This window comes from Lissotriton helveticus, chromosome 3_1 (genome assembly GCF_964261635.1).
Source record: "Lissotriton helveticus chromosome 3_1, aLisHel1.1, whole genome shotgun sequence".
NCBI classification, from domain to species: domain Eukaryota; kingdom Metazoa; phylum Chordata; class Amphibia; order Caudata; family Salamandridae; genus Lissotriton; species Lissotriton helveticus.
Window position 1 is genome coordinate 619,391,311 of NC_136061.1, and position 13,157 is coordinate 619,404,467.

At 42.7% G+C, this 13,157-nt stretch overlaps 1 protein-coding gene across 3 annotated transcripts in view; it reads right to left on the reverse strand.

The window, feature by feature from the left end:
- The window catches only part of MYRF (myelin regulatory factor), a 462,812-nt gene that overhangs the window by 55,861 nt on the left and 393,794 nt on the right, over positions 1 to 13,157 (reverse strand). For all 3 annotated transcript variants that reach the window (XM_078680606.1, XM_078680605.1, XM_078680607.1), the window contains 4 exons: positions 12,620 to 12,708; positions 10,439 to 10,507; positions 4,797 to 4,876; positions 3,941 to 4,066 (listed from right to left, as the gene is read on the reverse strand). In XM_078680606.1, the coding sequence (XP_078536732.1) occupies positions 3,941 to 4,066; positions 4,797 to 4,876; positions 10,439 to 10,507; positions 12,620 to 12,708 (364 nt within the window). The remainder of the gene's footprint in view (positions 1 to 3,940; positions 4,067 to 4,796; positions 4,877 to 10,438; positions 10,508 to 12,619; positions 12,709 to 13,157) is intronic.

The window sequence follows — 13,157 nt, forward strand, 5'->3', positions numbered from 1 at the left end:
GCTAAGGAACATAGGCAGGTGCCCCAGGATGAAGTGGTACCTTCTCGCCCAGGAAGGCCACTAGGGGGGTTAGCCCAAAAGATCAGTTTCAGAGGGGAAGCCGCCTGTGATGGGCCATCAGTGAAGGACTGCCTGCAACAACACTCCCGTACAGCATGCCTTTTGTTATTGCAGACAAGTTGGAGACAGGGACAAAAATGGAAAACCCGTCCCCAAACCGTTTTTCCTGTTAGCGTGTAGCCCAGCGGTAGCCACACCTCTTTGGTGGGCTACCAAGCACCTGGCAGCTGAGGAAGGGTCCTGACATTTTGAGTGTGGCTAGAAAAGAGCACTCTGGAATAGCTAGATGCCACACTTTGCATAAAACACAACACTACGTGGGAGGGGACCCAGTAACCCATTGGCTAGTGACAGGGCACTTTCCTGGGATAAATTTGGCACACCTGGCACCCTGCCTACCAGATCACTCTTGACGTGAAGAAAGGGCTGAAGAAGGACTGCCCTGCTGCCATTGAAACTGCACGAGAGAAGCTGCACAGTCGGAAGGACTGCACCTGCTGCACTTTGGACTAGTGAAGTTTGGACTACCTATAGCTCCTGACCCGGGGAAAAGTTGATTCCCGGCTTCCTTTCACTTCAGCCAGACATACAAAAGGACAAATCCGAGATAGCCAAAGTCTGCACCCGTTTCTGTCAAACCTGGGAGTGCTATTAGAGTCTGGATTCGTCATACTCGAGGGACACTAGCCCCTACCTAAGGATTTCAACCCAACCGCAATGCAATGAGAGCAGTACTCCAGCATCGGCAACATAGAGGACTTCAAGGGACTATGATTGCTGTGGCCAGAGTCACCCTTCATAACCCAAGGACCGAGGGATAGCCACAAAGACACCCCCATTGACCGCACCTCAACTGGAGCATCCTTTGAACATCTTTAGCCTGCATCTCCAGCATCAGGATCACTCCATTATTGTCTATGGCTGTCATCTTGTAGGGCATGGAACTTGATCTAAAAACACTCTGGTGGCCAGGTAACAGTTCAAAGTATCCTCTCTGGCCCCTAGACCTCCATCCTGTCGGATTTGGTCACCCAAGCCGGGCTAGAGTTGCCGAACTAACTCTTTCAAAATGTTCTATAGTTTGCAAACTTTTTGTTGACCAATGCATGTTTGGGGTTGCATTTAAAAGTACTAAAAAGTTCTAAAATCTATATCCCCAGAACACTCCAGTAGATTTTGATCTTCAAGGTCTCTAAAATGTAATAAAAATTTGCTTTATGTGTATACAAAGCTGTTGTGTCTCTTTCCTGTTGTGTGCCTTCTAATTCCGTTGTTTGGTGCTGTGATAAACTTTACACATTGTTCTTTTGCTCAGCCTTGTTGCTCTAAGCCACCGCTACGCAGGCTTGAGCTTAAGGTTTACAAACAAGCCTCACTGGATAGACAGTTTTTTGTGAGTGTACTACACAATAGGGCCCCACAGCCATATAATATAATGCAACCATATCCTCACAGTGACGGCTCACAAACGGCAGAGAGGGATTCATCCCGACAAATAAAACAGGTTTATTGAACATAAATTATCAACATTTGATGGGGCAAATGGATTTAATAGCCTTTGATTCCAAACCTTGAAAAAGCCACAGGCATATCAGCCATTAGGGGTGAAACATGTGTTTGGCTGTCCCGTTGAACCTTATGTCTCAAGTTGCTCTTTAATAAAAAGTGAAACTGAAAAGTAAACTTGACATATTGAGGACTTGTTATTAAAAGGGGAGACACTCCAATAACTCTTTTCGATGTACTGAGGTATCAAGAGTCCAAACCCCATTGGAGTGCCATGTCCATATATGAAACTGGGTATTTCCAACGACAGGAAGAAGATGTTGGTCATCCATAAACTCAAACATTCTTAATGGGTGTTTCTCCTGGTGGTAGAGGGTGTTACTGCCTGAACCTTGAGGGAGCAAGGCCAGGATGGAGTCTCAGATGTCTAAGTATATTTATAGACAATGACTTTCATTTTACACACCTATGCACCAGGGAATTTTTTATCTTGATGCTCTTTAACTGAACTGATGCCACTGATAATAGTTGTAAAAGGAACGTGCAGGGCTGTTGTTGACGTGTTATCACTGTGATGTGGCGCCACCTGGTTACCCTTCTTGCAGGATTAGGTGAAACTCATGGTTCTCTAAATGAGTGAGTTCACACCATGCATATTAATGCACTAGCACGATCCAACAGTAGGGTTAGATTTCCTGAGTCCATGCAAGCGCAGTGCATCATTTATTTTCTTCACTTTGCTCACTAGCGTCTGCAGTGCTGAAAATGTACAGAGATAAGTAGGATTGCCAGTACTAGAATCCAAAGAAAACCCTTGCATAAGTGAGTATGTCTGAAGGAAGTGTGAAACATTAACGTTCTGCCCCCAAATACCTTTGCCCAATCTGCCCTCAAACTGGATATTTTTCCAGCATGTTATCCCACAAGAAAATTCTGCTATGAAACGCATTTCTATAATTGCAAAGACGGATTTAGTTTGGCAATTCATCACATAATACATTATGTTCACATTTTGTACTATTTAATAAAAAAGGTCAGATGACGTTCTTTCTGTAAACTTTGTGAAAAACAACTTGCAAGAGTATGCAGAGTATGTGTATCTACAGACACACATGCCATCGAACACTCTGGGGTATATTTACTGCAGAATGGAGAAGTGATGTGTCAAAGCAAACAATGCTAATGCCACGCTTCTCCATTCTGAAAACGCAGGGATGTGCCGTATTCACAAGACTATGGCGCAGCCCTGTGTTTCCCCCTGAGCTGGCGCTACATTTAGCAGCCTAGTGCCAATGCAGACACCCTTGCACCACAGTGCAAGGGTGTCTGTGTTGGGGGGAAGATTGTTTATGTGCAGGAAGGTCCTCCTTCCTGCATATAAACAATCTTTAAATGCCGTTTTGTAACTTCTATGTGTGCCGCTTAATGCTGCACTCATAGAAGTTCCAAAACTGCATTATTTTTTCATGGTTGTTTATGTGCAGGAAGGGGCACCTTGCCATACTGATGCATCCATTGAGGTCACCAATCACCTCTACTAGCCTATGTGTGCTGTATTTGCCCCACTCCAACGAATCAAAATAAGGATTCCAAGTTAATTTTTAGCTTCCAATTTAAAAGTTCTTCACATTTACTTAGTGTTTTGAAATGAACAATTTTACATTTTGCTTTTTATGTACATTTACTCAATTAATCTACTAATAATATTTCATTTTTTAAACAGTCACAGACCCCTCATTTTTTTAACAGTCACAGACCCCTTAAGTAGGCGTCTTGGCACCCAATGGGTCAGAGGGCCCCAGGTTAAGAACCATCAATCTAGCTAATGGGTATCTTGTCACAGTGTAACTCTCACCTGAAACAGAAAACATTATGGATATCCCCTGTGACATAGTTAAGTTTTCCCTGGTGTTAGGGAACTTCTCCAGTGTTGGTATGGCTAGATTCACAAGAAATTAATATTCTATGAGAGTTGTTCATCTCAGAAGGATTCTATGATAAGAAAGAGAGAATTACCTACCAGTATGATTCACCCATAAGAGTATCGTTCCCAGAATTCCCTGCTAAGACTATTCCCTTCCATGGGGTAGTTCCTCTCCTACTGCAATAAATATGTACAGCTAGAAAATCTAAGAAGGATACTAAATTTAAGACAGCACTGTATTTTTTTTTGTATAAAGAATGATACAATGCCGGAGAAGAAGGAACTTAAAATTATTTGCCCCTACTGTGACTCAGATAATTTGTAGATCATCCAACACTTGGAAACACACTTATCTGAATCTCGGTGCCACCAGTCCAGGCAACATTTTGAATTGTGACCAGTCCTTTAGTGACGTCTGTCTTCTAATATAATCCAATTTTAGGTTCTTACCAGACCGGAACTGGTGGGTGCTGGAAGGAACACTGGTTGCGGTGAAAAAGGGCAAAACACTGGTGGGCTCCACAGGACAACACACAACTTCAGTACACGAAGGGTTAAAACACAAGTCAATGGCATCTGAAAAAGAAAAAAGAGAGAGGGGCCAGGACCAGTCAGTCCATGCAACTGAGTATACGCCTCTTTCCACTGTTCTCATTCTTTTTTGACGGTTTCTCATTCTTCCCCTATCCCCCACTCAGTGGCGTAACACAAGCCCCCTTAACCCCTGTAGTGCGGGGGCCCACAAGCTGCAGGGGGCCCCCTCAGCACAGTACTATGGCCTGAGAGCTCCTGATTAAATCTGGAGCGGGCCCACTCTATGTACCTTGCCTGGGGCCCCCCTCAAGTTTTGTTAAAACACTGCCCCCACTCTTTTTATCTCCATACTTTCTCCTTCTTCTTTTCTTTTGCTCATCTGCCATCCTTACCTCCCTGCTCTTTGTCCACTTTCTTCTTTCTCTATGAGCTGACGATCCACTCCCTTCTTTTCCCCCCTTTCTTTTCGTTTCCTTTGTTATTGTTCTTACTGTTATTTGAGTGGCTCTTCCGGACGTCCCTATCCCTTCTTCCTCACTGTTGCAGTCCCTCTCTTTGTCGTTCTCTACTTCTCTCCATGTATACCCAGCCATCTCCCTCGCCTCTCTTTTTGCATTTCTATTCTTTCTGCTTCCACCACAACATAATCTCAAAATCTCTCTTTCACATAGCCCCTCAAGCCTGTGTTGCTCTTTTTCTTGTTCCTACTCTCTCCACTCCTCGTCCCTCCCTCTTTCCTACCCCTCATGTATGTCTGAATTTCCATACATACCAGCCCCCGATAAGGCAGTGGTGAGATGAAGTGCAGGTGTGGTGCCTCCAAGCTGAGATGTCACTGTGTCTTGGTTGGACCTGACATTTAAAGAGCATTCCATAGTTATTAACTGAATATAAAACAGAAAAATCAAGTACAATTGGAGGAGAGATGAAGAAGGGGGAAGAGACAGAAAGAAGAATTGTAGGATTCAGCACAAAATAGTATAAAGTAGAGCAAGAGAAATAGAGAGTGAGAGAGAATGAGAAAACGAGAAAGCCATAGGAAAGTAATAGAAAGAGAGGAAAAAGAGAAAATAATTCAGAGAGTCGGGGGTAAACAGGCAGGCATAAAAAGAGAAAAAGATAAGAAAAAGGGAGGTGTGTGAGATAGACAGGGAAAAAGTCCAAAATAACAGAGTAAAAGAAAGAGGGTGAGAGAGAGGTGAGAAAGAGAGAAAGAGAGAGAGAAATACAGCGAGAGTCGCAGAGTCACAGAAAGAGATTCGGAGAGAGAGACAACAAGAGAGAGACAGGTATAGAGTTGTAAAACAAACCGCAAGAGTGAGGGAAAATTAAAGCTGTAAATAATATCTCCCATAGTATTTCAAGAGGCAGTTATATTACTCCTTAACTGTGTGTAGAGACTTGTAATAACCCATGTCTGGTATGGAGAAGGGAATGAGCAGGATGAAGATTTTGGAGTATAAGCTACATTACTTGACAAACACCAGAACATTCAGAATCTATCTGAGAATGGTCATGAACTCTGGGCTATCACTAATCTCTGAAGTAAATCAAGTCACAAGATCTGGTTTTCACACCATGAAAACTGACACATTTTACAGTAACAGAGTTTTCCACAGAGGCGAGAGGCTACCATTGCCTTTGTGATGTCTCGGTTAGAATAAGCAAATGCACTCCAAGGGCATAACACTTTGTTTCTACTGCAAAGCATAAAAGAATCCAAAATACATCAGTAATCTAACTCATGCAGCTACACATGCAGGACCAAATCACTCCAGCCTTACAAGCAATTCACTGGTTTGCTGCGATCAGATGCTTCTTCTTCACAGCAACGTGCATTGCCCACAGGGCCATCTATAGCTCGGGCCCAACTTTTATTCAAGGAAAACTTCAAAGATACTTTCATAAGAGAACCTTTTACTCAAGACCGAACCTCCACAGACTTCCTTTCAGAACGCAAGAAGAACACCTGCGAAACGTCTGTCTCTATGTAGGTCACTAAATTATGGGATTCTTCCCCATCAAGTACATGTTATATATCCGTGACCATGTGGAGATCAAGCAGCAATGACTTCGCCAACATATGATGAAGTATGAAACCACCAGGAGCCAGAATCAATCTCCCACAAAGAATGTATTGAAGGCAGATGACAACCCAAGAACTAGACTGAAATCTCTCCATCAGGGATGGTAGGAATGATGACATGTGCAGCTATTTCTGACTCTCCTTCATTTCATTCAACACATAAGCAATGCTATACAGTCACATTAATTCAAGAATTGCAAGCAGCTGCTTAACATGCACAACGCCAACATATTTGTCACACTCGCATCCCTCACTGTTTCAATCAGACACAGTACCATAAAGCTTAAGCGTTCTATCCTCACTTCTCTTCGCTACACTGGATGCGTAAGTGCAGTGACAATTAACAAGAGAGGACCACCACTCTGGTTATTACACACAACACCAACACACTCCCTACATAGGCAATGCTAGAAACCAATCACCTTCCAAGCAAACATAACCTAGGGATTAGAGCGCTATCCGTCTGCCTAGAACTTCAGCATCTAGTGAAGCACTATAAATGCACCTGCAACGCAGTAGAATAATAAGAGACCTTTGTTTTGCTGTAAGGGCTGGATTAAATAACTTTTGCAGCGATGCTGAACGATTTTGCATTAGCATTTCCATTGGTCCTCTAGAGTAGTAAAGCAATTTGCACCAACTGATCCATTCAAAAAGGGCCTTTACATTGAACAACCAGTCCGAAATTTTATCCCACCATTTGCCCATTTTTGCCTTGGTATTTTAATGCGAATGCTACTGTTAAAGTGCATGGCACAGAAGAAAATGTATATATTTTAGCCCAGGAGAAAATACGGGGGGAGAAGGGATGAGGTGGGGATAGCTGGACTACATAACTTCAAATTCAGTTGCTATATGATATTATTTGAATGTAGGATTTAAGCGTCTCAGAAAAATGACTTCATTAAGGTATGTGAGGTATGATATCAAACCCTCAGTCAACATCACTGTACAAAAATGTGTCAATTCCAAGAGTCAAAGATGGCTTCGCCTTGGGATAACTGTCTGTGCTGATTCTCCTTTCTCTTGGAGTGTTTAATGTTTCACTTTATGATTTTTGAGCATTGTCCCTACTGTACAAGTGCCCTTCAAACTCAGAGAATCAAAGTATAAGGCGGTCTAGAAACAATTTCATGTTTCTTGTCCTCAACTCCCCACTTCCAGTACCTGTCTCCAATGCATTAATATCACTTGTCACTAATTCAAACCAAAGATGTTAAAAGGGTCTTCGCGACTGCCATTTATTGTCATCCTGTTAGCGCCTATTTGCACCACTTCCTCCTGGTGGAAGATGCAGTAATCAAAAGGCTCTAATGACCGAAGGCTGCTTATCTGGCCCACCATGATGATCATCAGGGGTGGCTCTAGGCTCATGGCGGCCCTGGGCATGGAGCGGAGGTAGGGAGCCCCCGGAGGAGCGGAGGCCAGTGAAGAGGGGGGGGGGGAGATCAGGGTGTTTGGAAGTGGAACAGAGCCGGAGGCCGCCAAATCCCTGCCAGGGGCCGCCACGCAAATATGTATCCATCCTCAGAGGATTATTATATTAAGGATATATATTGGTGTGGCGGCCCCTGGGGTTTGGTGGCCCTGTGCAGGTGCACAGCTTGCACATGCCTAAGGCCGCCCCTGTGATCATCGATCTGATCTGTCGGAGAGATCAGTTAAAGAGATTGTATTTCAGTCGGCGGGTCGGGGATCTTAGGCTTGTTTGTGTTATCAAGCCAACCTTTTTGGCCCTTTGTCCTAAGTATGTGATTTGGTTTTGGTTGGCTGAACATTCCATAAGAAGGTGACTTCTTTACTTCCTCATGTCACTAAAATTGTGTTCACCGAAAGACGTCTCCAGAGCTTTGGGGGCAGATGTTACCCGTGTGGAGAGGGGAGCCATAGAATGCTCTCTCACGAGACACAGATTAAACAAGGTGTCCTGTTATGCTCCACAAACATTTGTGATCAAAATGAAAAAGCCTTCAGATTATACGAGTGTTACTTGTATTGGTTGTTGAGTCATTGTGCTTTTTATTGTTCAGTTAAGTGTGTGTGTCAAAGAACTATGGCAGTATCTAATCACTAGACGCATTCAGAAAAAAGGATACTGTTTTGCTATCGAAGTAGGCACCTGACTTTTGCAAAGCCCTTAAAGGTATTATAACTGGGAATGGAGACACACACAAGAAAAAATTGCAAGGACAATTTACTAATCTCTTCATTGACAAAACATCGTTAATATTCATCCAGGCTTGACCAAGAGAAGACCTGAAAAATCAACACCTCTGCTGTCTCGAGGGCTACTAGTACCAGTTTAAGAGCATCATCTAGATCATTAGGGATTCAGGACATTATTTAATGAAGAGGATCCGACCCAAGGACCTCTAATCCCTATAGTTTTCAATGGAATGTGGCCCGAGGGATTTTCTTGCACAGGCTGTCACTGCATTAATCTCTTCAATATTTGCTGTGAGTGGCTTCTAGTCAGTAGGGCTGCAGCCAATGTGCACCTAGAATAGTAAAAACATCTTAAGTATGCTTACTGAAGTACCAGGCTGATTTCCTAGGTCAATGAGTCACAAGTCTGAGTAATTCAGTAATGAGAGAAAATACAAAGAACATAGAAATAAAGATGATACGAGAAAGAAAAACAGAGAAGAAAAAAGTCAGAGATAACTAGAGAGAAAGACCAAAAGAAGGTAAAAGGAGGTAACATGTCATCAGTTGCCTAGTGATGCTGGAAGGGAAAAGTGTAAGTGGATAATGGAAGAAAGGTAACGATGGAACAGAATGATAGAGTAGAAGATAAGTGCAATGACATGCTAGAGGGATGTGTTGACAATGGGATGTGAATGACACCACAAGGTGTTGCAAGCGATAATCAGGAAGTACTGCAGAAGCATTTGACAACCCTGTATTAGTGATGATACCATTGGATGAATGAGTGGCAGTGTTAGATTGAAGATAGTACCAGTTATGGATTTTTGGTGATATTAATGACGAGGCAGTTTTGAGTTATTGCCCATCTGAGGAGGGAATGATGGTTTGTAGATGAGGGATGCTGGAGTATGAAGACCAAAGATGGACTGGGTGAGTGCAATAATCAGCTAAACTAATAAGTGTTAGGACTGGATTGGACTGTGAGTAATGCCAAAGGGAAGAGAAGTGGTGAAGTGAAGGTGATACTCAAGGGAATACAATCAATGAATTGAGGGTGATGCAGATGAAGAAATCAAAAACTGTTTGGGAGGTAAGAAAATGATGTTGCCGTGTTTTTTAGAATCACTTAAAATCTCCTGTATATAACATACCATGAGCTGAGAGTATCAAAGATCCGGAGGGCCCTGTGTTGAAATTGAACCTTGCGGCAGGCGTGAATCAGCGCTAGAGCGCTAATTAGGACAACAGAGAAACAATACAGGGGGCCGCAGAGTGAGAGAGGATTGAAAGGAAGAAAGCACAAGGAAGCACAGAATATGAGGTGGAAATGGGACAAAGAAAGTTAAGAGAGAGAAAACACTGAAAATGAGGAAGGAGAGAGTGTAAGGAAAGACAGACGACAGAGGGGCAGAGAGAAAGAAGGTTGAAAGGGTAATGAGATTGAGAGTAAAAGAAACAGCAAAGGCAAAGTCAGAAAAATCAGAAGGAGAACGATGAGAGAAAAGAAATGACGGGTGAGAGAAAAAAGAAAAGAAGGGTTAGATCTACATTATCTCAGAGTTACAGGACCAGAATTTAAAAAATCAGCTTTAACTAATAACAGGCAACAACCATCTTACTTGACAACATGGACTGACAGAACCTCTTTGGGGAGAACCAAACAATCACACTTTAATAAATTCAATGAAAAACAGCCGCTTGCCCCAGACCTTGGTGAAACAGGTCAGATGTCATGTGGTTCTAAGGGCGGGCTCCTTCTCTATGTCCCTGGCTCGAATCTTCAAACCTACGACAGCCTTTTCATATCTAGTACTATTTCCAAGAAGGGTCTCAACATCCATCCCGACCACTACCCATGGTTGATTCCTCAGTGCAGGATGTTGCCGACACATTCTTCATGGTATCCATCCACTGAACACAAACATCAGCATTCCATGCCCTCCTGATTCTGGGGATGTCAGATGTCTACTGAGTCCCATGAGTCATATCTCTGTATTGCACAAAAACTAAAGGCCTCATGCTGGACTATCCCAGAACTCCATCCTTCAATCATGCCCCATCATCTCTTCCCGCCTACTGACATTCACTCAAGCAGACCCTTGCCAAAGTATGGGATATAACAAGGAATTCTATTGGTCCATTGGTGTGTGCAGAGGAGCCTGCCTTTCACGGACACCTACTCATCTGAATTCAGGAAGTCGTCCTCATTCCGCAAGTTCAGGACATAAAGGGTAGACATGGAGATGACGCTGCAAGAGAGAGAGATTTTACAATATCACCATTTGCTTTATTTGAGCATTGTAGGAATGTCTCACCAGTTTTGGCTTTAGGTCTCTAGTCACATTATTTTCAGAAGTGGGCACTGTTTGTATTCTAAGTTTATGCTTCATGGAAACTATTGCTATTTTTCATGTGACATAACAAGCAAATCCATCAGGTCATGAAAGTCTAATTTTGAAGGAAAGAGACTCGTTTCAGCATGAAATTTAAGTGTGTCTACGCACATGGTTGTATATGTGTACAGGTCTGCGTGAGTCTAACCCTTTAATTAGACTTACTGTATATTTGCTTAGCAAAATTAGGTAGGGGTGTGTGTGTGTGTGTGTGTGTGTATGTGTGTGTGCGTGTATGTGTATGTGTATGTGCAAGGCCGGTAAGTCCCACTTGTGAAGAATAACTACAGTGGTGTTTACACAAGGGGATGGCATGCAATTTTAGAACTGAGATCCATTTCCAGAGGTGGACCTGAATAGTAAAATCCAATCCTATAGACAATGCAAATAGGTCACATTCTGAAAGTGCAAACCTAGTGATAAAGAAAAACAACCCAACTTCACAAAAGTAGCAACTGAATCACAGAAAAGAAGAAACCCCAATCGAAAAGGGGGAGATAAAACACTGAGAAAAATCGATCCAACCTCATAGCAAACAATAAAAGAAGCCAGATTCCAGAAAAGCAAACAAATCCCAGAAAAAAAGCTACATTCCAGAAAAGGGAGACCATTGATCCTGGAATACAAGACATGCAATCCCAGAGAAATGAAACCCCACCAGAAAAGAAGAAGTCGAACTCCAAAGTGGAACAAATACAATCCAGTAGAAGAGCACTCACAAATCAGGAAAGAGAAATCCCAAAGGATAAGAAAACCAGTCCTAAGGAAGGAGAAACCCCTTTTCAGAAAGAAAAGAAGCCCAGACCCACACAGGATGATGACCAAACTACAGAGACAGAAACCGAATCTTAGAGCAATACAAATCTAATCCCAGCGAAGAAACACAGTCCTCAGTACGTCATACCCCAAAACCAAGAGGAGAAGAAACCCCGGGTTATATTTACAAGGGCATTGCCCCACCGAAGAGTCACTTTTCCCCTCCGCTCCGGTGTCACAACATCCCATTTAAAAAAAAGCTTCTTCGCATGGCTTAACAACGCTTTGTAAAAATCGTACCCTTTCACGCAGATATTTGCATGAAAGGAACGTTGCTGTGGGCGTTACACCGCAACACCCATAGCTTTTTGACGTTGACCCAGATTTACAAAGATCTGTAAATCTGAAGCAGCGCCAAAAACACCATTGAAAAGCAGGCAATAGAGTGGCGCAATGAGGGGAAAACCTTTTATTTCTCCTCGTTTTTTGCTCTGTCTATGCGTACTGCATTTTGCAGCACACATAGAAGGGGCATATCGCCTTTAATGATTGTTTATATGCAGGAAGGGACACCTTCCTGCACATAAACAATCATTAAAGGCGATTCCTTTCCTACACATATACAATCATCCCTGCAACGCAGGCGCCCTTGCACCATGGTGCAAGGGTGTCGGCGTTGGTGCTAGCCAGCTTTTTTAGCACCGGCGAAGGGAAAATACAGGAGTGTGCTGTATTCTTGTGAATACGATGCATCGCTGCTTTATTTAAATGATGCAGCACTTCTAAATTGTTTGCAGCGCTGTTCTGCGTAATTTCTTTGTGACTGTGCATCCCACTTCCAGAGGACAAGAAATCTCAACAAAAAAAAAAGAATCCTGATTCTAGATTAGAAGAAACAAAAAACACAATAAATTCATGATAGGAATCTTAATCCATGAGATGTAATTAGACATTATAGGAGAAGAAAACCAATTCTAACCAAAAAGAAATTTCCGCAGGAAAAACAAACTATTCTAGAAGAAAATAAATGTATTCACTTCTAATAAAGCATCTTTTACTTAAATTGTGATATATTTCAGCAATCAACTTATAACTGTAGTTATCAGTTCTCATTTTCTCAATTCCGTGCAATCTCGTCCTTTGCAGGAATATACATTTCCCGCCTGTGCATCTGTAAACACACATCACCGGGGAAAGGAAGGGAAGTCTTACCTGAAAGCCATGATAATCACCAGGGCGATGATGGTACCCTGCAGGAAGCGCTGGCTGATGCACGCCTGCTCTGCAGGGGGAGGAGGCGACTGCAACCAAAGGAAATGTGGTTACTGTTATCTGATACTGAAAGCACAACAGTCACTCTAGATCCTACCTTTCAATAGTCCTCCCGATAGGTTGCATTAGTCATCTGCTGTACTGCACACTGTCAGCGCCATACTTGCACTCCGTAGCGTTCACCTTGACAAACGTCTTTCATATCGCTTTCTGTCTTTCATTTATGGAGCCCTCATGCCACCTTGTGCCAAACGCAGGGAACTTCTTTTTGACATCTCTAAAATTATTTTAGTCCTATTCTCACACCGTGGGTCCGATTCACAGAACTAACTTAAGACAAAATCCTAAACTTACTACCATTTTGGTATTCACTGAAGGCACTTACTCATTTTGACATTCACAGAAGGCACTTACTCATTTCGGTATTCACAGAAGTTAGGAGTCCTAACTTTAGGACTCCTAAATGGCTTCTATGAAT